Raw genomic sequence first — 25,651 nt, forward strand, 5'->3', positions numbered from 1 at the left:
CTGGCTTTCAGGGATGATGGAAATAGTGGTTCTGAAACTTTGGTGTTTATATGTCACTTGGGATGCTGCTTTGAAAAAAATGCAGATTCCTTCCACATGCAAAGGAGTGAAACTATACCCTTCCATTGCACCATATATAAATATTAAGTCAAAACGGATTAAAAACCTAAACGTAAGACTTGATACTATGCAACTTATTGAAGAAAACATAGGGGGAAAGTGTCATGAGATTGGATTTGGCAGTGATTTCTTGGATATAACACCAAAAGCGCAGGTAACAAAAGCAAAAATAGACAAATGGGACTACATCAAACTTGTAAACATTTGCACAGCAAAGGATATATTCAACAGAATGAAAAGACAACCTAGAGAACAGGCTAAAATATTTGGAAACCATATATCTGATAAGAGGTTAGTATCTAAAATTCACAAAGGACCCTTACAAGTCAACCACAAAAAATAAATAATGAAATAACCTGATTTAAAACTGGGCAAAAGACTCAAATAGACATTTCTCCAAAAAAGATACAGATGGCTGACAGTCGAAACAATACAAATTAAAACAACAGAAATGTATTTTCTCACAGTTCTGGAAGCTGGAAGTCAAATCAAGGTGTTGGCAGAACACCTTGAATTCTTGAAGAATTCTTAGCCTCTTGTGAGGTGCTGGTGGCTCCCATCAATCATGGATGTGCCGTGGTTTGTAATTGTATCATTCCAGTCTCCGCCTCTGTTGTCACATGGCCTTTGTTGCTGTGTGTGTCTCTGCTTTTCTTTTAAAAGGATGTCAGTCATTGGTTTTAAGGCCCACTCTAATTCAGTATGACTTTATCTCAACTAATTACATCTGCAAAGATGCCATCTTCAAATAAGGTCACATTCTGAGGTTTGGATGGGCATGATTTTTGAGGGCGACATTGTTTGACTCAACGTGCCTTGGACAATTCATTTGTTAAACATAGATATATTTTAGCTCTGACTGCCATAACAAAATACCATCAAGTGTATGGTTTACACAGCAAAAATTTATTTCTTCACAGTTCTGGAGACTGGAAAATCCAAGACAAAGGTCCAGCAGGATTCATTTTTCTGGTGAGGGCTCTCTGTGTGGCTTCTAGACAACCATCTTCTTGCCGTCTCCTGCCACGGCAGAGAGTGAGCAAACTTTCTGGTATCTTTTCTTCTTAGTGATCTCATGAGACCAGCCCTCCCAACCCCTTGTCTTCACATGAGCTGACAACTTTTCCTTAGTTCACCTGACAATGGGGTTGTTCTTCATCCCATGGCCATGAAAGTTTAGGTGAGCAGATGGTTTGAAGGGTGGTTGAAGCAGGGTTTTACTGGGTGAAAAGGGAAAAAGGGGTAAAACAGGGCCTATCCCAAAGCCATAGTCCCTGCTAGAGCATTTCTTGCTCACCAATTCAAATCCCAGGTTCCACATAGGAAGAGGAAGGGCCAGTCTCCTCCCTGCTGCAAGGCTGTGAACTTCCCAAGGCTCCACCTCAGTGGGCAGGCTGGTTGGAGTTTTTCCAGGGACCCCCTCCTATCTGGCTGCCTCATTCCCTCCCCTAAAGAAGTACATCTAACTGCCATTAGATTAAGGATGAGGATGAAGACTGATCTTAACTGCTTCCTGCTGACAGGTGGCACCATTTTGGGGAAAATGTTAGAGCACCCTAGAGGTTGCATGGTCTCCTTACCATAAGCTGGATGCTAAGGTGAAACTGTGTGCTTGAGTCCTCCTCAAACAAAGGAGAAAAAATGATGTCTTCTGTCACACCCAGACAACTGAGAGCTCTAGTTACGCTTGCTAGGATTTGGATGCATGGTGCTTGGCTTTGATTAACTCCCTTGGTCTTACTTTCCCAAAAGGAAACCTAGACTGATGGGCCTCCTGTTTATTCCCATCACCTGGCAGCATTTGCAGGATTTATCTCAGAACTAGAAAACTGATAGAGATTTTTACATGACCCATCCCTCTTGTTCTTTCTGGGTTACAGCTGGAGATTGCTGGTTGGTTTATAGGAGCAAGCAGGGTTAGTCTAAAATGTAGGCAAAAAACAAACAAACAACTAGTGAGTTTAGAATTCAATGACAAATATATAATGAGTTTTGAAACATAATTTGTCTCTCTCCAGTCCTCATATTTGTTAAAAAAAAAATCATAAGACTCAGTTGTTTGAAAAATAGACTTTAGTCTGGGCGTGGTGGCTCACTCCTGTAATCCCAGCACTTTGGGAGGCTGAGGCGGGTGGATCAATTGAGGTCAGGAGTACACTTGAACCCAGGAGATGGAGATTGCAGTGAGCCAAGATCACACCATCACACTCCACTCTGGGCAACAAGAGTGAAACTCCATCTCAAAAAAGAAAAGAAAAGAAAACTAGACTTCAGTTTTATATTTGGCCTGAATATTTTCATAAAGTACAGCAAGAATAATTATTTCTGAATAGGCCTTTTATATCAGCTTTGATAGAATTCTGTTCCATAAGGAATCTCAGAAAAGACCTTTTAAAGCTGACCCCAATCATAGGTTTGTACCCTCAAATACCTGTGAATTGGGTGGATCCTCTCCTCTTAAGGTCCCTAGAGAAACTTGTAGCTCCTGGACCTGTTAGAAAGTAACATTCTTTACTGACCACAGGTCAGGATGCTTGTATAGGGACTGCATAGTTGAGGCCAGTTTCCCCACTGGACTTTCATTGACTCGGCAAATTGAGATAGACTCCTTAAAGGGAAGCATACCATTCCAGTCAAAGCCTTGGTAAAATTGCCAGGTTTTTCAATGGTGTTCTCTTGCAAAAGAAAAATGGATTCTTACTGCACTGATGCAAACAACTGTATTGCCATAAGAATCCTCACAGGTAGTTTCCAGTTTTTAGAGGAAGAAGGCAAAAACAAACATGCTCCAAATCTTGATCACAGGGGATATAACTTACCCATTTACTAAAAGCCGTAAATGTTAATGCTTCCTTAACTGTGAAAAACAAAACAAGGATCAACAATATTCCAACCAAAAAGGTTGCTTCAGCTTTCTGAGTTCAGTCAATATTTAGTTAATTATTGTTTTGCTTTGTATTTGTGAACATTTTAGCTCTTCATGAGTCTTGTACATTTTTGTTTATTCCAATGTCACAATCTCCAAAGTTATGAGAAGCCTGTATTTGAGAGCACCTGTCAAAGTTCTATAGCTTATTATAAATCATCTTTGGAAAAGAATTAAAACAAGATGACAATTGTCTGTGAACTGCAAAATGTCCTGGGTAGTTAGTTAGAAACACGATTGACAAATAAGTTTGATTATAAGTTTGGTTATCTCCATGGTTTCCAATAGCTTAACATAACAACCTTAATTATGATTAGAAGCATACATTTAGACATTAGAATTTTAGAAATCCCATACAATTTTGTAACACATGTTAGCGTTATTTACAAAATATAACGTAAAGAAGATTGAACATCCTTTTGGCAATCCCATGTAGCTAAACATGTCAAATAATTCTGTTTACCTCTCTTTTCTGGACATTCCAGGGGCCCTCTGGACTATTTGAAAAGCCAGGTGTCAGGAAAGACAATTTTGAAACTAAAATTTGATTTTGGGAAGCATTTTTAATATGTTTAAAGCACTTGATATTATGAAATAGAAATTCCAAATTACCATAAACTTTTATTTTGTTAAAATGATGACTCAGAAATTTTGAAGAAGCAAAAACCTTTTGTAACCCTTTTGAATTTAATTAGCAAAAATTTATGCCTGCATGCCTTGTAACATATTAGAGAGAAAAACCACATTTTACTGTTCTTACACCTCTTGCATGTAAATCTATTTCCAGTAGTCTCAATTATATGTTATAGTGGTAATTCCTAGCAGTTTCTAACTTCAAGGTAGAACTTGGTTTAAACTTGGTAAGTTTTACCTTATGAAGGTGAAACTAATTGCTAAGTGCCACCAAGCTTTGACTTCGGCCTTATTAAGGGTGCGGTAGTTCCCAGGCCTTACAAATTGTGAGGCCCAGGCCTTACAATATGTTCGTACCCAGGCCTTACAAATTGTGAGGCTGGCAGTAGTTTTCAAAACCCAAAAAGCAGTTCATAACCTTAAAACATTTAGTAAAACTTGCATCTGACCTGCACATGCATTTTACCAATGATCTTTAAGGCTGCTTTTATTTCTCAAAGATTAAAGTCATGTGAACTGAAAGGTACCACAAATTTTAACACCCTTAAAAAAATACTTGTTCCAAGCACTTGTTTTTCTTTAGGCCAAATTAATTAGAGGTTTTTCTTTATAGACCACACTCAGAGTACACACATAGAATAAAACCCATTTTCCGGGTACAGCCCTTTAAGAGACAGAGCTGGGAAAACAAGCATATTTGGAACCAGAGACAGCTCATCCCCTAAGGCAGGATTGCTGAACAAAACCTTCCCAAATGGTTACTTGTCATGCCCCCGGGAGGTGAAACAAGATGGAGGCTTGCAGCACAGACCATACAGACAGGCAAAGCACACCAGATTGGCCACAGCCCAAGACTAGCTACACAAACCCTTCTTCACAATTAAAGCTCTGCAGAGTTTAAACAGTGATAGTTGGGGGGCCTCGCCTAGTAACACATCTAGAAGGAAAAAAAAAAAACTTTTAAAAGTTAACTTGGTGACTGGGTAGAGAAGGGGAAAGGAAAAAAAAAAAAAAGTTTTAAAATGCCTGCAGAAGAACGTCTTATTCTTATGCAAGTGGTTCTTTCACCAGGGAGAAAAGTTTAATTACTGTCCCAAGGAGCTGGAGCTGAAGCACTTGGCCAGGGAAGGGGAAGGCAGTGGTGCCTAACTGGGACAAGCCAGCCTGCTGTGTGGGACGCCTAGGCCATGCCTTCCAGCCCAGGCATAGAGGGAGGTTCCGCGGGAACTGCTGCTTGCTGGCCCATCCAAAAATGGAAGGAAAATGCAGTGAAAAGGACCAGGAGTGATGAGGGGGTCGGGGCAGGGATCATGGTTTCCCCGACCCTCACAAGTCCGAGGATGAAAAGGCTCAGGATCAATAGTGGGACGTTTTGAGTCTCCATTTCACTCACCTTTTCTGGAGCTTCTGCATTGCGTGCCAAAAATGTTGGAGGACTTTTCCCTAGTTGAGCTAAAGATGGGGTCCTTGTTCGTCCCACAGCCATGAAAATTTAGGCTTGCAGACAGTTTGAAGGGTGAGTAAAGCAGGGTTACATTGGGTAAAAAGGGGAAAACAGGAACTCTCACAAGGCCAGAGTTGCTGCTAGAGCTCTTCCTGCTTGGATTTTCAAACCCCAGGTTCTGCATAGCTAGAGGAGGGGCCAGGCTCCACCCTGCTGCAAACGTTATAGACTTCCCAAGGTTCCACCTCAGTGGGCAGGCGGGTTGGAGTTTCTTCAGGGACCCCTTCCCACCTGGCTGTCTGGACATCCTTCAACCTTAACTGTTTCCCAAAGCCCCATCTCTAAATACCAATAGCTTGCAGGTTAGGGCTTCAATGTGTGAATTTTAGGGGACACAGACATTTAGTCTATAACAACATTCAAAAATAAGACATAAATTTCCTGTTAGGCAATATTTTGAAAGTCAGTGATTTTTTTTTTTTGAAACAATGAAACACAGTTTTGATTATGTATACACACAAGCATAAATCTTGCTTATATTGGCTTTTAAAAAACATCAGATTCATGTTTCATAATTTAAGCATGCGTACATTGTTTTACTCTAATTTCTTTGCCCTAAAATTAACTATAAATTATTACTGAGTATTGTTTTATGTGGCTAAGTACTTCCTATTATTTATTTTAGAATTTCAAAAATGTAATCAACAGAAAAGTGCATGCACCATAAAAGTGCAGCTTAATGAACTTTTCACGTAGTAAACAAACATGTATAACCCACACTCTGATTTTAAAACAAAACAAAAAAAAAACAAACAGCTTTTCAGCACCCCCCCCACAAACGTTCTACATGCTCTTTCTCATTTTATAAGCTTCCCTTAAGTAATTACTATACCAGAGTTGGAGAGCCACTTAGGTAGATACCTGGATTTGTAGTAGGTATTTGCATAGATCTCTTATCTATCATGTGTCCTGTTAGTGGATTTGGGTTCCACCAATATGCTGTCATTCGCAGGCTTTTTTATATACTGTATCTCTGCTTGGAGCCATTTTCCGTTTTGCTTCACACTCTGCATCGTCCATACCTTCTTCCTGCCACTCCTGACACCTTCTTAAAGCTATTTCAGTTCGGCTCGTAGCTGAGACTACTTCTCTTAAGAAGCATCACCTCACTTCTCCATCCCTCTTTACTCCCCAAGTTTAAGTAATTACCCTTCCTATGTGTTTTCATTAATCCTTCCATTTCTCCCCTCATTTCTCACAATACATTCTAATTGCTGAGTTACTTTTATCTCCCATCAGAACATAAATATTGAAAGGTCAGATGATGCATTATTTACTCCTTTTTTTTTTTTTTTTTTTTTTTTGAGATGGAATCTCTCACTGTCACCTGTTCTGGAGGGCAGTGGTGCAGTCTCAGCTCACTGCAGCCTCCACCTCCCAGGCTCAAGTGATTCTCCTTTCTCAGCGTCCTGAGTAGCTGGGGCTACAGGTGCCTGCCACCACACCCAGCTAATTTTTGTATTTTTAGTAGAGACAAGATTTCACCATGTTGGCTAGGAGGGTCTTGAACTCCTGACCTCAAGTGATCTTACTGCCTCCGCCTCCCAAAGTGCTGGGATTACAGGTGTCCATCACTTTTCTGTTTTATTATTTATTACTTCAATTTAGTTTGCTTTCTAGACTAGGTTCCTGTGATTTTCCATTTGTAAAGTGTTCACATTTCCAACAAACTATGCCCCACTGGCACCTTAGACTCATCCATGTGTATAAGTAATTAATTGACAACTATATGATCACAAAATAACATGTTTTTCATGTACACAGCACTCCACGTGATAGTCTGTTTACCACTCATCCTTTAAAGTCCAGCAAAGTCATTTAGTCTGTTGGTTCCTAAATGCTGGTTCTCAGGTAGTTGCTGACTATATCAGAATCAGCTGAAGAGCTTTGAAAAATATAAATAACCAGGCCTTAGTCTGATCCAAATGAATCAAAATTTTTCCTGTGTTTTTTCTGCAAAAGATCTTCAGCTAGCTTTTGGAATGCCTCCTTTCATCTTGCATCATCATCTTAATGTCTTATGAAATTGAGACACAGAGGGAAGAGCTAACTTCCTCAGGGCTACCCAAATGGTATCCATTGTGTAACTTTATTTTAATGATAAGTAAAGTAGCATAATAAGAATTCCTTAGGAATTGGAACAAAGTGAATTCTTAACATTCTTAAAAGTTTTGGAATATTAATAAATGATGTTAGAACCAATATTTTTACTTTATCTTTACTGAATACCAGATAATGTGAATGTGTTGTCTCAATAGTTTTTGCACTTGTCTCACAAGGAATTTATTAGCAAACCAAATCATAATAATTTGCATGTTTTTCACTTAATTGACACTTCTTGAACACCTATCTAGGACTTCTGCTGGTTGCCAGGATTATAGCAGTGAACAAAACAAATGAGGAACCTTCCCACAAAGATGATAAAATATGATGAGGAGGCAAACATTAATTATATGCATAAATAGAGTTTGATGAGTGATGAAGTAATTTGCCCAAAGTTACACAGTGTTATCTTTAGGAAAGCTGGGTTTTCATCCCAAGAATAATTTTTAAATCTCATGTTCTTTCCACTATAGCATGATGCTAATGGATCAAAGTAAAGGAACTAATGTTTGGGGGGCTCTTCTTCCTATCTTCTGCTAAATCCATTTATAAAGATTATTTCATTTTTTTGATACTCCATTCTTTCTTTATTGATAGAATGAAGATTATTAGGTAATAAAAACACCAAAATGTATTGCTTCATTGGAAAGAAACTTCATTCGTAAAATCTTTGTGAAAATTTCTTTTGAATCAGGCTTGAGGTAAAATTTTATCTGCCCCTGACTACAGGTAGAAGACATGTAGTCAGAGAAACTCATTGGTCCTGCTTCTCGTCTGTAGGCTGGATTCATGAGGGAATAAGGCTAGGGGAAAAAGGAAGTCAATTTTACTGGTGAATCACACTATGAGTTCACTTTGCATTATTAGTTTTATCCTTATTGTTATTATGTGGAGTTTTCTTATCCAAGCTCTTTCAAAACATAGCACTATTCTCCAGGTATTTAATATCAAGCATTTACTGGTATCTTAGCTTACATAACTAGGTCCCGCTTTTTTGGACATGAAATTAATTTTCAAATTTAAATGGTTCTATTAAGTGGTGAAATTTTTAAAAAATGTTGGTTGTCTGTTTATTGGTCTGAAAATGCTCTGATGTCAGGGAAAGTTACTTCCCTTTGTGCTCCCTGTTCCTAGCACAATGTTTGGCACATAGAATCCACTCTGTAAACTTTGTCAATTACTTGTGTCCTTGAATTCTTAATCTATTGGAGTCAGAATTTTTACTGATAAATCTGATAAACTTTTTCTCTATCAAAGATGCATTTATGTTCATACCGTTCTTTCATATTTACTTTATTTAACTTAATATGTTATTGATGCCAATTATGGATGTTTGCATGTACAAATGTTTTATCTTTTTTACTTTTTAAAAAATTTATTTATTTATTTATTTATTTATTTTTGAGATGGAGTTTCGCTCTTGTTACCCAGGCTGGAGTGCAATGGCGCGATCTTGGCTCACGGCAGCCTTCACCTCCTGGGTTCAGGCAATTCTCCTGCCTCAGCCTCCTGAGTAGCTGGGATTACAGGCACGTGCCACCATGTCCAGCTAATTTTTTGTATTTTTGGTAGAGACGTGGTTTCACCATGTTGACCAGGATGGTCTCGATCTCTTAACCTCGTGATCCACCCACCTCAGCCTCCCAAAGTGCTGGGATTACAGGCTCAAGCCACCGCGCCCGGCCCTTTCTTTTTTCTTTTTAATTATACTTTAAGTTCTCGGATACATGTGCAGAATGTGCACGTTTGTTACATAGGTATACATGTGCCATGGTGGCTGCTGCACTCATCAACCTGTCACCTGCATTAGGTATTTCTCCTAATGCTATCCTTCCCCCAGTTCCCATGCCCCAACATGCCCAGGTGTGTGATGGTCCCTTCCCTGTGTCCCTGTGTTCTAATTGTTCAACTCCTATTTATGAGTGAGAGCACAACAGTATTTGGTTTTCTGTTCCTGAGTTAGTTTGCTGAGAATGATGGTTTCCAGATTTTTCCATGTCCCTACAAAGGACGCAAACTCATCCTTTTTTATGGCTGCATAGTATTCCAGTGTGTATATGTGCCACATTTTCTTTATTCAGTCTATCATTGATAGGCATTTGGGTTGGTACCAAGTCTTTGCTTTTGTGAACATTGCTGCAATAAACATACATGTGGATGTGTCTTTATAGTAGAATGATTTTTAATCCTTTGGGTATTTACCCAGTAATGAGATTACTGGGTCAAATGGTATTTCTCTTTCTAGATCCTTGAGGAATCACTACACTGTCTTCTGCAATGGTTAAACTAGTTTACACTTCCACCAGTAGCATAAAAGTGTTCCTATTTCTCCATATCCTCTCTGGTGTCTGTCGTTTCCTGGTTTTTTAATGATCACCATTCTAACTGGCATGAGTTGGTATCTCCTTGGGGTTTTGATTTGCATTTCTCTAATGATCAGTGATGATGAGCTTTTTTTCATATGTTTGTTGGCTGAATAAATGTCTTCCTTTGAGAAGTGTCTGTTGATATCCTTTTCCCACTTTTTGGTGGGATTGTTGGTTTGTTTTTTTCTTGTAAGTTTGTTTAAGTTCTTTGTAGATTCTGGGTATTAGCCCTTTGTCAGATGGATAGATTGTAAAAATTCTCTCTTATTCTGTAGGTTGTCTGTTCACTCTGATGATAGTTTCTTTTGCCATACAGAAGGTCTTTAGTTTAATTAGATCCCCTTTGTCAGTTTTGGCTTTTGTTGCCATTGCTATTGGTGTTTTAGTCATGAAGTCCTTGCCCATGCCTATGTTCTGAATGGTTGCCTAGGTTTTCTTCTAGGGTTTTTATGGTTTTAGGTCATATGTTTACGTCTTTAATCCATCTGGAGTTAATTTTTGTATCAGGTGTAAGGAAGGGATCCAGTTTGTTTTCTGCATATGGCTAGCCAGTTTTCCCAACACCATTTATTAAATAGGGAATCCTTTTTCCATTGCCTGTTTTTTTTCAGGTTTGTCAAAGATTAGATGGTTGTAGATGTGTGGCATTATTTCTGAGGCTTCTATTCTGTTCCATTGGTCAGTATATCTGTTTGGTACCAGTACCATGCTGTTTAGATTACTGTAGCCTTGTAGTACAGTTTGAAGTCAGGTAGCAAGATGCCTCCAGCTTTGTTCTTTTTGCTTAGAATTGTTTTAGTTATATGGGCTCTTTTTTGGTTCCATATGAAATTTAAAATAGTTTTTACTAATTCTGTGAAGAAAGTCTATGGTAGCTTGATGGAGATAGCACTGAATCTATAAATTACTTTGAGCAGTATGGCCATTTTCACGGTACATATTCTTCCTATCCTTGAGCATGGAATGCTTTTCCATTTGTTTGTGTCCTCTCCTATTTCCTTGAGCAGTGGTTTATAGTTATCCTTGAAGAGGTTCTTCTCATTCCTTTTAAGTTGTATTCCTAGGCATTTTATTCTCTTTGTAGCAGTTTTGAATGAGAGTTCACTCATGATTTGGCTTTCTGCCTGTCTATTATTGGTGTATAGGAATGCTTGTGATTTTTGCACATTGATTTTGTGTCCTAAGACTGGTGAAGTTGCTTATCAGCTTAAGGAGATTTTGGGTTAAGACAATGGGGTTTTCTAAATATACAGTCATGTCATCTGCAAACAGAGACAATTTGACTTCCCGTCTTCATATTTAAATACCCTTTATTTCTTTCTCTTGCCTTATTGCCCTGGCCAGAACATCCAATACTGTGTTGAATAGGAGTGGTGAAAGAGGGCATCCTTGTCTTGTGCCAGTTTTCAAGGGGAATGCTTCCAGCTTTTGCCCATTCAGTATGATATTGGCTGTGAGTTTGTTATAAAAAGCTCTTATTAATTTGAGGTATGTTCTAAAGTTTAAATGATTTGGCCAGGTATAGTTTATTAAAGTGCTTTTATCATGAAGTGGTGAATTTTACTTCTCTGCATCTATTGAGATAATCAGGTGGTTTTTGTCATTGGTTCTGTTTATGTGATGGATCATGTTTATTGATTTGCATATGTTGAACCTGTCTTGCATCCCAAGGATAAAGCCAACTTGATCAGGGTGGACAAGCTTTTTGATGTGCTGTTCAATTTGGTTTGCCAGTATTTTGTTGTGGAGTTTCATACTGATGTTCATCAGGGATATTACCCTGAAATTTTTTTGTTGTTGCCAGGATTTGGTATCAGGCTGATGCTGGTCTCATAAAATGAGTTAGGGAGGAGTCCCTCTTTTTCTATTGTTTGGAATAGTTTCAGAAGGAATGGCAAAGCTCCTCTTTTTACCTCTGGTAGAATTCAGCTGTGAATCCATCTGTTCTGGGCTTTTTTTGGTTGGTAGGCTATTTAGCAAGCAAATGAAAAGAAAAAAAAAAAAAGCAGTGTTTGGAATCCTAATGTCTGATAAAACAGACGTTAAATCAACAAAAATAAAAAAAAGGCAAAGAAGGACATGACATATAATGGTAAGGAGTCAATGCAACGAGAAGGTATAACTATCCTGAATATATATGCACCCACTACAGGGGTACCCAAATTCACAAAGCAAGTTCTTAGAAATCTGTAAAGAGACTTAGACCCCCAGATAATTATAGTGGGAGACTTTAAATACCCACTGTCAATATTACACAGATCGACAAGACAGAAAATTAACAAGGATATTCAGGACTTGAACTCAACTTTGAACCAAGCAAACCTTATAGACATCTACAAAACACCTTCTGTGTTGATCTCACTGGGGCTGCAGGCCGGAGCTGTTTCTATTTGACCATCTTGCCAGCCATCAAGGAGGATAACTTTATGAATGAAAGATAGCTTTATGAATGTGGAGTGGGGAACACTTTTCAAACACAATACCAAAAGTGCTAAACCGTAGAGAGTAAGATTGATAAAATGGGCTACATTCAAATTAGGAATTTCTCTTCCTTAAAATACTTATTAAGGATGGGAGAACATATTTCCAGTACATATAATCATCAAAGTGATTGTATCCAAAATAGATAAACAACTTTATATGTAAATGACTAAAAACAACTAGTTAAAAAAATGAGAAAAGATAGGAATAAGTTCTTCACAAAAGAAGATATCTAAATAGATAACTACCATGCAAGAAGTATTAACTTTCTTAGTCATAGAAATACAAATTAAAATCATAATACTCACTCAAAATAATAGCCAAAACTAAAGGGAACGATTATTTGAATTTTTGGCAAATTTGTGGGGCACCACAGTTCTCATATATTGCTGGTGGGAGTGTAAATTGCTACAGTGGCTTTATAGAATTGGCAGTATCTAGAAACTCCCAGCATACTAATAGCTTATGATTTAGCAATTCTACTCTTGCCTGCAGAAATGCGTTATCTATATGTGTTCGTTAAAAGAGGTATAGTAGAATGTTGATGGCAGCATAAATTAAAATACCTAAAAGTAGAAGTAAGTCAGTTGTTTATCAACAGTAGGATGGATAAACTAAGGCAAATTACTGCAATGAAATACTGCACAGCAATAAGAAATGAATCAACTATTGCTGCATGCAACAGCATGGAAGAATTTCACAAATAATATGTTGAGTAAAAGGGACAAGCCACAGGATAATACATACTGTATAATTCCATTTATGTGAAATTCAAAACCAAATTAATTTTTTGTGTTAGAAGTAATGATAGTGATAATATTTGACAAGGTGCACTTTGGGGAGCTACACAAGTTTCAGAGGTGCTGATAATACTTAGCTTCATGATACAGGTGACAGTTAACTAAGTGTGTTCACTTTGTGGTAATAAGGCTGTGCTTACATAATTAGCATACTACTCTGTGTTAAAGAATTTTCAGATAATTATTTCGTAGTTTTTTAATTAACATAATCTATGTATTAAGCTATAAATACAAATGGCATTAATTGAAAGAATGATCATGTTAATTGACAAGTTTAAAATTACTTCTAGAATTATAAATATTGTAAATTATCTTATAAATAGTGTTGTAATATATAGTTCTTTAATGATGAGCTATATATGTAATATAATATACTATTATATTAAAGTAACACTGACAGATTTCAGAAGTAACCTTTTCAAACATGTTTTGAGAAGTTGGAAGTTAATAATTTTTGGAGTGGAGAATTATGAAGAGTGGTTTATTTTAGCTAGATGTTTCAAGTGAAAAATTTAAGTATTTTTAAATTTTATACATAAATCTTACAATGTACATTCAGCTGATAACACTGAAACTATACTGTGTGTGGAGAAGCTATGTTTTTAAGATCCTTTGAGAATAGTAAAGGCAGTAAGTATAATTTTAAAGTATATCTGTCTTCAAGTTTTATGAGGCGAAAGTATTCTTTGATGTTGCTCCAGTAGTGCTTTCTTGGATTACATATACACTTATATAATGACATGGGAAATTTCTTTGCAGCTGCCTAATTTGGATTTTGGGTTTCTACTAAAAAGTTTAAAGAAAAAACAGTCTAGGGAGAAAGAAAAAAGAAAATAACAGTAAAAGCAAGTAATTCTTTTTATGAAGTAGCTTGTTTTTCTTTGTTGGTATGCATTAATAGAGAATTTACAACATATAATAAATTGTATTATGACCATAGTAAATTAAGCTTTCTTATTAGAACGTTTTAATTTGTAATAATATCCATTTGCTTCTTTTTCTTGTTTAATTTTTTAAAAACTCAAATGAGTATTGTCATTCACCAGCCATGTTTCTTGCTATTTTCTTTAAGCTGATTCTACTTTGCCTCTGTGTGTGAGTTTATGTATATGTCTGCAGCGTGTACTATTATTAAAATAACACCAATAGATTTCACAGGTAACCTTCTAAAATAAACTTAGTCTACAAAATAGGTTAATGAAATAATTAGACATTTTAACCATGTGTCTCTAATAACAGACACTGACTAATGCGTGAAAGAGGATTTTGAGTTATTTGGGCCTGAAAGCATATGTCAGTGTCCCAACTTCTAGCTTGATAATTAACTCATTAACTTAGCCACAAATCCAACAACCCATTTTTATCACTGTGCTTTATCATGGCCTACTTTTGGTCTTCCTACCATACTAAGCATATGGCTATTTCAGCCCTTTTGCTAATACCACTGCTTAGGTCTGTATTTTCCAATATCCTCCTTTGACTCCTTCCCTCAGTACTAAAGTCGTTGTTTAAATATTGCCTCAGACATGCATTGCAACTCATAATCTCTGTGTAATAATTCACATCATTCTCTATTCTTATTCCCTACTTAATGTTTTTATAACACTTGTTACTATCTGATACTGTTTTATTTATGTTTTGTACAGTTCTCAATAAATACAAGATCCATGAAGAAGCTTAGTTGGTTTTGTTTCACTACTGTTTTTCCAGCACTTAGAGCTATGACAGGTACACAGTAAGCACTGTATAAATATTTGTAGTTAGAATGAATGAATGGGTCAGTGAAGTATAATGCATAGTCTACATGGTTCAACTCTCAATCAGCTCCACAGAATTTATTTATTGTCTAAATAAATATAGAAATAACAAATATTGTTTCTAGCATGGGTCTTTTTATAGGGATTGGTGGTAGATTTTAAATAAGCTCGAATATTGTACAACAGACTGCAAAACTTCTTGTTATTTTTTAAAGGAGGACAAAAATGGTAAGGGGGAAAATAATATACATAGTTTTTAACTTTGTCTCTTATGAAATAATAATTAAAAATAATCTTCATTTCAAATTGTGTTTTGTCTTTGATTATTTTAAAATATGATAGTATTTAAATATGGTAGTAGTACTCAAGTACCATTTAAAATTGTATATTTATATTGGTTTTGTTTATTTTTCTATTTATATCTGTTTCCTCCCCACCCCACCTTTTCTAAAGAATCCAACTCAAGTCGGAACAGCTCTTCAGGTTTTCCATAATCTCGGAACTTTGAAGGATACTATTACCAATGTTGTGGATGGATATTGTGCTACTTTAGAAGAAAATATCAACAGTGCATTAGACGTAAAAGTTTTGACTCAGCCTTCCCAGTCAGCTTTGAGAGGTATGGATGTGGTTTTATATTTAGCTTCTTTATTTATTTATAACTGAGAAGTCCTTTGAATAGTATGTGAACACTCATGTTTCAAAGCAATCTAATGACTCATTTTTTTTGTAGACAGAAAATGAGAGAAGAAATTATGTTTCAGAATTTATTTATATCTTTTTTGTCTAATCAGTGAGTTGATCTGGCCAATTGGTATATTCAGAACTTCTAGATAAAGATCCATAAACTGTAGCGTCATTTAGTTGAGAGGAAACAGATGCAAAAAAAAAAAAAAAAAAAAGGAAAGGAACATATTTTTCTTCTAAAATCCTTATGTACTTCTTATTGAGACTGAAAATATTTTTTAAGGAATGCCATCTCTACCTTAGCTTTCTGGACTTTGCTTTATGATAATCCTGGTACCCAGGAAAAATAGTGACTAACTGTGGAAATAGAAACTGATGAAATTCTTGGGAACATTACAACTATAATAATGTCTAAACAAAACTATTAAAGGAAGGTAGAGTCAAAGTATCGAAGAGTAGGCCTTCATTGTCTTCTCCATGAAAGAAGATAGAAAAGACCACAGATTACGTCCACCCTCACTTACTTGCTGGCACCCCATCTCCTCATTTTTCCTTTTATATTTATTCTTCTTTCCAGTTGGTAGAGATGAACTATGCTTTCTCCCAACAAAGACCAAGCACTCCGATCACTCCAAAGTATTGCTTCAGCAGATGCCTTCTTTCCATCAGGTTGACAATATATCTTTCTTTGCATCTCTTTCCCTTCACATATAGTTGTGTTATTATATCTCCTTTTGCTTAAAATCAGTTAAATAAATATATCTTGATTTCTTTCTTCAGCTCTATGACCTGTATTTTATTTCTCCAATCTTCAGGAAAATTCCCCGAAAAGTTATCTATACTTAATGTTTTTGGTTTTCGTCCTCATTTTTCTGTTGAAGGCACTCTGATCCATCCCAGGGTTGTTCTAAAAATAAATTGAATAACTCATTGACTTAATAACAGTTCCTGATCCATAGATAATAGTAAAAAAAAAAAAGTGGCTATTTGTTATTTTTAAAATTTTTTTTAGATTTTGAATTTTTTATTTAAAAAACAGAGATGGAGTCTTGCTATGTTGCCCCAGTTGGTGCTGAACTTCTGGCCTCAAGTGATCCTCCTCCTTGGCCTCCCAAAGTGTTGGGATTACAGACATGAGCCAGCATGCCTGGCCTATTATTATTTTTATATTTGCTATAGAAATATGATCTTAAGTAATACTTAATATATATAACTTATAAGTTGTACTAGATAAAAATAGATAAAAGAATCTTAGGTCTTAAAGAGATCTTTAAAGGTTAGCCCTAGCCTCTGAATAGGTTTGTATTGAAACTATTCCAGAAGGAGATCTTTGAAAAGAAATTGCCAAAGGAGGTTTTACTCCTAGCTTTTCCCAGCAATTATTCTCAGAAAGTTTGATACAGAGTTTAAATTTCCAGGAGCAGTTTAATCTCATTCCCTCTTGTGTTGTCAAGAATAAGGAAAAAAATGAAAGCAGTTATTCACATGCTGTCAATCCTAACATACGCCTCTTTTGTTGAGAGAATAAAGAGTTTAAAGCTGCCTTCTTACCACGTGTTGACAAGTGGATACCATGATTTAACAGAGAAACCTTAAGCATCAGTTCTTTATTATTTTCTTTAAAAGAATAATCACAATTATTTTTTATTGTAAAATGTTTTATAGATAGTATTACTGTTAATTTTCTGATCTTGTTTATATTGAGGTTATATAGGAGAATGTCCTTGTTTGTTGGAAATACACATTAAAATATTCAAGAATGAAGGGTCTTCATATCAGTAACTTATAAGTGGTTCAGGGAATTTGTTTTTTGCAAAACTTAAAATTTTCTGTAAGTATAAGATTATTTCATAATTTTAAAAATACTTAACATAATTGGATTCTGTCAGTGTGTGTTTCTGAGAGTGAACGGCTCACATCTGACGAGTATCTAACAGAGCCAGTACACAGGAGATTGACAGTGGCAGTCATGAGTGTGATGGTGTATGATGGCATTTTCAATCTGAGACTTCCTAAGAAGAGAACTAAAGTCATGCACACACACACACACACACACACACACACACACACACAAAATACATTACAATTTTAAGGATAAAAAGATAAATAAGAAATAAAAAGCCTGTAACTCAGTAAGTAACAGGTAAACAACCCAAGAGAAAAAAATAGATAAAGAATATGAAAAGGCAGATCACAGCAGAACACATTCACTAAACATTTGAGAAGATGCTCAGCCTCTTTTTGGAGGATGAAACTAGTTACTAAGGAAATACAAATTAATCATCACATTGGAAAATCTAAGACAGAATTAACTTCTGGACAAGAGCAGAAACTCGTAAACTATAGAAGGAGAATAAAATGGTTCATCTGCTTTACTCAATTTTATTAATTTTATCTCTAAGGTGAATAATTTGTTCATCTTGTGATGTTAATACTTTCTAAGAATACACTGCAGGGAAACTTTGGCATGTATATATAAGAATTTGTGTTACCTGCCCAGCACTGTAGCTCATGCCTGTAATGCCAGTACTTTGGGAGGCTGAGGCGGATCACTTGAGGTCAGAATGAAACCAGCCTAGCCAACGTGGTAAAACCCCCTCTATTAAAAATACAAAAAAATTAGCCGGGCATGGTGGCACATGCCTGTAGTCTCAGCTACTTAGGAGATTGAGGCAGGAGAATCTCTTGAACCTGGGAGGCAGAGGTGTAGTGAGCCGAGATCCTGCCACTACACTACAGCCTGGGCAATAGAGCAAGACTCCACCTCGAAACACAAAAAAAGAATTTTTGTTACCTCATTGTTTACAATAGTGAAAAAGTACAAACAGTGTATAAACTAATTTATTAAGGGGATTAATACACACCATTTAAATTAACAACTTTCCCGATATACATAATAGTCAAAAGCAGTACATAAAAAAGTTGCAGAAACATACATACAGCATGATACCAATTTAAAGCCTAAGAACGTGACAGACTCTAATAAATTGTTTGTGCATTTGCACATATATGCTAATAGTGTAAATACATGGATTGGAACGATGATCAACAAATTCAGGATACCAATGCTGGGCATGGTGGCACATGCCTGTAATCTCAGCTACTTGGGATGCTGAGGCAGAAGGGTCACTTGAGCCCAGGAGTTCGAATCCAGTCTGCACAACATAGCAAGACTCTGTCTCTTAAAAACAAACTACAAAACCCAATACCATTACATCTGATGGGAGAGCAACAGAAATGAAACCAGTGAAGGAGGGGACAAGGAAACTTCACTTTATTTAATGTTGTATTTCTTAAAGCTTGGTGGTTAGTGTTCATAACGTTAATCTGTATGCTTTTTTATATGTCTGAAATATTTAACATTAAAACATGAATATTAAGTCAAACAGTGAAGAGAGATGACGATGTTACAAAGCAGACAACACTGAATATCCAAATTTCATCGCCCAGCAACTGTAGTTGTTAGCATACAGTGAACAGTAGTCCATGCATTTATCTGTGCATTGTATGTTGTAGAAGGATAAATGGAGAGGCATAAATGGAATTTTAAGATATGTACTTTTAAAAAATGCCTTTTTATTATAAAATAAAACTTACACAAAGAGAAACATAAATGAAACATGTAGATTAATGAATTACTATAAATTGAACACTTCCTAGGCAAAACCAGCCACCAGAAACCACCTTATTTGTTTCATACCAATCATAACCAGTCCCTCTCTCTCCCATGTGTAACCCATTAACCTCACTTTTATATTAATCACTTTCTGTGTTTTTCTTTTTATAGTGTTATCATTCGTATGTGTGAACTTAAGCACCATAGTTTAGCCTCACCAGTTTTAGAAGTATACTTTTTTTTTTTTTTGAGACGGAGTTTTGCTCTTGTTACCCAGGCTGGAGTGCAATGGCGCGATCTCGGCTCACCGCAACCTCCACCTCCTGGGTTCAGGCAATTCTCCTGCCTCAGCCTCCTGAGTAGCTGGGATTACAGGCACATGCCACCATGCCCAGCTAATTTTTGTATTTTTAGTAGAGACGGGGTTTCACCGTGTTGACCAGGGTGGTCTCGATCTCTTGACTTCGTGATCCACCCACCTCAGCCTCCCAAAGTCTTGGGATTACAGGCGTGAGCCACCGCACCCGGCCTTAGAAGTATACTTTTTAAAATAAAATACTTTTATTCTTTTGAATTCAACAGAATAATTAGAAATTTATGTGAAATTAGGGACTTAATGAATTTTTGATTAATGCTTCTTCATAAGAAATACTAGATCTTAATTGATACCTCTAAATTTAAAAGTAATGAATGAAAGATTACAAAAAAGCATAGGAAATTGAAGTCATTTGTTGTTAAGTCTCTTGAGTCTTTACTACTAAATGTTGGAAATAAGTATACTTAAACTTTTCCCTACCCGCCCCTCATCCTCATTTGCCTGTTGTTAGCTATATTATATTTGAATGATTAATGTTTTTTTCATTTTCTTCTATTTTTAAAAGATTTTTATCTCTGGTTCTTTTAATATGACCTCTGCATTTCTTTTCTGATTTTTTTCAATAGCTTTAGGGGTACAAGTGAGTTTTGGTTACCTGGATGAATGGTTTAGTGGTAAAGTCTAAGGTCTTAGTGCATGGTCACCTGAGTAGTTTACATTATACCCAGTATGTTGTTTTTTTAGCCCTCACTTCCCTCTCACCCTCCCATTCTGGGTCTGCAGTGTCTGTTATACCACTCTGCCTTTTTGTACCCGTAGCTTAACTCCCACTTATAAGTGAGAATATAAGGTATTCAGTTTTCTACTCCTGAGTTAACTTCACTTAGCATAATGGCTACTTGTTCTATCCAAGTTGCTACAAAGACATTATTTCATTCTTTTTTATGGCTGAATAGTATTCCATGGTGTGTGTGTGTGTGTGTGTGTGTGTGTGTGTGTGTGTGTGTGTGTGTATCTCATCTCCCGCTGCTTCACCCGGAAATACACGCTGCCCCCTGGTGTGGACCCCACTCAGGTCTACTCCTCCCTGTCCCCTGAGGGCACACTGACCGTGGAGGCCCCCATGCCCAAGCCAGCCACGCAGTCCAACGAGATCACCATCCCCATCACCTTCGAGTCACGAGCCCAGCTTGGGGGCCAAGAAGCTGCAAAATCCGACCAGTCTGCAGCCAAGTAAAAGCCTTAGCCGGAATGCCCACCTGTGCTGCCGCCACTGGCCATGCCCCCACCCCCCACACATGTGTTCTTTTGATACGTTTATCTTCTGTTTTTCTCAAAGTTCTAAGCAACCAAAAAAAAAAAAAAATACACACACACACACGCACACGCACACGCACATGCACACGCACACGCGCGCGCGACATTTTCTTTGCCTACTCATTGTTTTATGAACACTTAGTTGGTTCCCTGTCTGTAATTGCGAGTTACACTGTGATAAACATACACACATAGGTGTCTTTTTCATATATGACTTCTTTTCCTTTGGGTAAGTACTCAGTAGTGGAATTGCTGGATCTAATGGCAGATGTACTTCAGACGTTTGAGAAATCTCCATACTATTTTCCATAGAGATTATACTAGAGCTCTCCATTTCTATATTCATTTCTCCCTTGGCTGAATATCATAATCTAGTTGATTTTTCAAAAATGTTTCATGGGTACTGTGCTCTCTGAGTCCTTGCATAATTGGTGGTGTCTTTTGCTTTTATGCTTATATGATTCGGCCAGGTATAAATTTTTATTTATACTTTCTTTCCCTTGGAATTTTGTAGCTCTTCGTGTCCCAAAAAAGAATGTTTCTCTTCCCCCACTTAATTGGAAAATGAGACACAAATTTAGGATACAAAAAGATGATAATTGTAATGTTAGTTTTATTACTGTTAAAAAATTGCACTGAAGGCATGGCTTAGATTTGTAGCCAAATGGATTTTTTAATATATCACCTCAAAATTAAACTTATTTCCCAATTCAGCCTTCCCCACTATAATTACCACTGGGAGAATGTTGGTCAGAATACACCATTTATACATGCAAAGCTTCAACAAGAGAGAAAGGATGGGACTGAGCCAATTCTCAGTTTCTTATTCAGGTTCACTCATCACTCCTCTTCACGTGGGGAGGGTTGAATAAGAGGTAGGGAAAGAAGGCAAGAAAGTTAGTTTAGCTGAAGTCCCTTCATGTGAAAGACGAGGCCAGGAAAATAAAGGGTCCGATCTAACATCAAGACATTCCTTTACCCAGTGCTGGGTTTTAGTGTTATGTTAGAGAATTACAAGACTAATCAGATTTTTATCGCCCACTAACTGACTTGCTTTTTCTTGGCTGTCCATATGGTTTTTCCTTTATCTTTGACGTTTAGTAACTTCTGTATAATATGTTGAATGTATAATAAGTTGAATGCTCTGTGTCAGGTTTTATTTTTTTTCTTGAGTTAAAGTATGTTGCCTTTTATATAAAAGTTTTCTTCTATTGTATATTGAATGTTTTTCTGATCCATTTGTTTTTTTCAGGAATTTTATGCATATATTAGATATTCTTTGTTTTTGTTTTCCATGTCTCACATCTTCTTGCACTTAATGCTGGGCGTATTGTAGAAGAGAGGGTGTTGTGAATGTGGAGGTCTGATTCTCTTAATATTTGCTTGGGCTTCCACTGTCTTTGTATTTTATTTCACTTTGTATTATTTCCTCTTATGTATTTCACATGTATTACTACTGTCTTTTTACCCTTCCGTCTCATAATTTTTTGTTTTTTCTAATATGGTCCTAATCTCTATAATATTTTTCCAGTATATTTTCAGTAATTACGTTGAGACAGTGGAAAACTGGGTATCTCTTCCTGTTGTTTCTTTGCTGATCTATGTTTATCATTGCTTTTAGCTTACAGTCCTTTTTTTGCTCCTTCCTGCCCCCCTCTCCAGTGTCTATGTTAAGTTCATTGCTGCTTTGTTTCTGATGATTATTTGTCATTGAAAGGTGCTAGCTATTCATTGAAGAATAGCGTAGGAATGGCTGAAGGGAGATACCTGAAGCAGTCTGCAGTTTAAATTTGTTGTCTAGAATAACCATTTGCCAGTTTCTTAGTTCGTGGGAGCACATCCCTCCTCAAATTTTGTACCATTGAGAAGCTTAGTATGGCTCCCAGTAAAGCTATTTAAGCTTTTTCTGTGTTGAATCCTAGCATTCTCAGTATCGTTTTTCTTCATCTCACTTTACCTCCAGTAGTCTCCCCATGCTCAGGAGCTAATTCTTAAACAACGTGAATATTCAGTTTGTTATGATTTTCTTTCAGCTTTTCCTTTTTTGTCATTTTGCAATGTTGAACATTTCCTGGCCTGTCCATATCTGTAGATCTCAGCTCTAATAAAAGAATCCTTAGATAGCTTGGGCACATTCTTACAATTGGGTTTAAGCGCAATTTGTTTCTTGGCAGTGATTTTACTCCACCATCATTAACTAAAAATTGTTTTCAGGTTGTTTTTTTTTTTTTTTTTTTAAAGAAACTCTTAGTTTCTTTTATCACTTTTTAAATAAAACTTGAAGCTATTTTGTTTCTTGAGTCTATTAAAGCTAACTGATAATGACAGTATCTTGCATTTTTGCTTGTATTTAAAAGAATAATAGGTTAATGGGTTTCATAATTATAGTAAAATCAAGTCATACATATTGTAGGAATTTGACTTGTATTTTTTAGTATTCATAAAGGCACTATATACTCTTTTCTCACTGTTACGAGTTCATTCTTTATATAACGTGAGACAGCTGCAGATTGTTAGAGTATTATCCATTTCCTGTATACCTTCCCTAAATAGTCTTTGCGTAGCACTGCAAATATTCTAAAGATTCATTAGATGCAGAGGTCAGACAGGTAGTATCTATATTTTTTAAGCCAGCATCTTTCTCATAGATTTCTTTATTTTATTGCTTGCTGCTATTATCAGATGAAGGAAATAACTGCATCTGTTTGCTAAAGGTACATGCAATTCTTTTTTGAATTGTTGAAAAACTAGAGTGAGGCAGGTTACACACACAATGCCTCTGGTTTTCTTTATCTTGTCCTCTGTAAAAGCAGGGATATAGACTGTCTAACCAGTGGGGAGCTCTTCAACTGCCTGGTATTTAACCTTAGTTTGGAGTGAAATTTATGCCCTTTAATTGGGGATTAAAATTTCTGTGTTTTATGTTGAAACATTTCAGACCTCTACATATAGTTTCCTGTGCATATTACAAACAAGAACATTCTTAAACAGTCTCACTCTGTAGAAATTTAGTAGTGATCCATTAATATTATTTAATGTTCAGTTCATACTCAAAATTCTATTCCCCAAAATGTTATTTGTATAAGTTGGTTTTCCCCTGACTGGAACCAATCAGGGATCATGCTTTTCTGTTGACTGTCTTGTCTCTTTAATAAAAAACAGCACCATTGCCATTTTTTTTTGTTTTTTATGGCATTAACATTTTTTTGGAGAGCCTCATAATCTGAATTTGCCTGGATTTATGTGATATTTTCTTTATGATTAGCTTCAGGGTAAACATACTGGTGGTAAGATGATGTTATGTATTTTCTGTTACATCGTATCAGGAAATAAAATTGTTTGTTTTATTATTGCTAATGCTAAATTAGATCACCATGTTAAATTGGCATATGCCAGATTGCTCCTTATAATACTACACTCTTTTCTTTGTAATTAGTAATTTATAGGTGCATACTTTGAGACTCTATGATGAATATCTTGTTCTTTATAACATTTCACTTACTGTTTTGGTATCCATTGATACTCTTCCTCTTTATTATTATACTAGTAGTTGATTTTTATTTTACTATATAACATATATAGCATAATAATATAATATTATTATAGTAGTTGATTTTTCTTCCTAATTTTGTCATTCTTTTTGCATTTATGAGCTCATACTCCTTTGTAAAGAGGATTGCCATCCATTTTAAACATTTGAGTTTCACTGTGTACTCATGAATTATTTTTTAATCATTGTTTTATAATTCATTACTATCAGTATTATTTTGGATGGCCAAATTATCTGAAATTTGTGTTGTGGAAGCCCCCTACAGTCAACTTCATGTATCCTTTTGAAAAATTTTGTTTGTCTTCAAGCACTTTATTGCTCACTGGTACAATATCTACCAGATTCACCTTGTATTTTCGCTTCTTCAAATATGAAATCACTCTTTTTCCACTGAATCCTGCTTGTTTTTATTGGAGAATGGTCTTACAAATCAAAATTTGGATACTAGATGTGCTTGTTACTATTGAGGAATCATTGTCTCTCTGCCTTTCCAGTGAATAGAGTTGAGAAATACCTCTAATCCCCATTACTTATTTGTATCTTTATTCTGTTTACACTGAGAACCTTATTTTGCTTTGTTCCAAAATATACCTAAACTAGTTTCAGGATTGCTGCTTCAATACCACATCCAGCAAAAATCTATTAAGTAAAGTTAATTTCTTTGTAATTTTTGTGTGTGTGTAAATGTATCTCACTAAAGTCAGGGTTCTCTGATTAAAAATTCCCTGAATTGAAATTGTTTTCCTCTGGTTATGTTGTCAATTTGGTATACATATTGTTTCATTTGTTTTGTTTTGTTTTTTATATTCAGTTTCAGGGTTTTTTGTTTTGTTTTGTTTTTTGTTTAAAGAAAGAAGGGACATTAACACTCACATATACACAAGCGCGCCGATCCATAGGATAAAGGGAAATTAGTGACGATGGTTTCCTACGAGGGCCGTGAGAGCGGTAGGAAACAGAGGAAGACTCACCTCCATCCTGGCACCTTTCACCTATTTCATTTCCCGCCATCCTCACACTCCTTCAAGGAAACCGTTTTCATCAATTTCTGTTTCATCCTTCCTGCGTATGTGGTGTTTCTCTTTCTTTCTTAAACATAAAAGGTTAAGATTCTTACAAGAAATTATTTCCTAAAGAAGGAACTTTTCATTTTTTAGTTTTTGTATGCTTCTCATAATAATGTGTATGTATTTTGGCTTTTGGAAAACTTTATTTTTCATATTTCTTTCTCACTCCTAACCAGGGGGTCCTGGACGATCTACCATGCCAACCCCAGGAAATACTGCAGCTTTGCGTGCTTCACTCTGGACCAATATGGAGAAACTTATGGATCATATTTATGCTGTTTGTGGACAGGTAAATATTTGAAGGAGTAGAAAGAACGTTAATATGGATTAACTCCTGGTTATTCCAGGTTGTGTGACCTTGGGCAGGCTTTTTAATAATTGAGCATTCAAAATAACTCCACTATCTGA

At 36.1% G+C, this 25,651-nt stretch overlaps 1 protein-coding gene across 4 annotated transcripts in view; it reads left to right on the forward strand.

Moving 5' to 3' along the window:
* The window catches only part of COG5 (component of oligomeric golgi complex 5), a 386,409-nt gene that overhangs the window by 204,231 nt on the left and 156,527 nt on the right, over positions 1–25,651 (forward strand). For all 4 annotated transcript variants that reach the window (XM_039472963.2, XM_039472962.2, XM_074379246.1 and 1 more), the window contains 2 exons: positions 15,144–15,309; positions 25,420–25,532. In XM_039472963.2, the coding sequence (XP_039328897.1) occupies positions 15,144–15,309; positions 25,420–25,532 (279 nt within the window). The remainder of the gene's footprint in view (positions 1–15,143; positions 15,310–25,419; positions 25,533–25,651) is intronic.

The sequence above is a fragment of the Saimiri boliviensis genome, chromosome 10 (genome assembly GCF_048565385.1).
Source record: "Saimiri boliviensis isolate mSaiBol1 chromosome 10, mSaiBol1.pri, whole genome shotgun sequence".
Taxonomy (NCBI): domain Eukaryota; kingdom Metazoa; phylum Chordata; class Mammalia; order Primates; family Cebidae; genus Saimiri; species Saimiri boliviensis.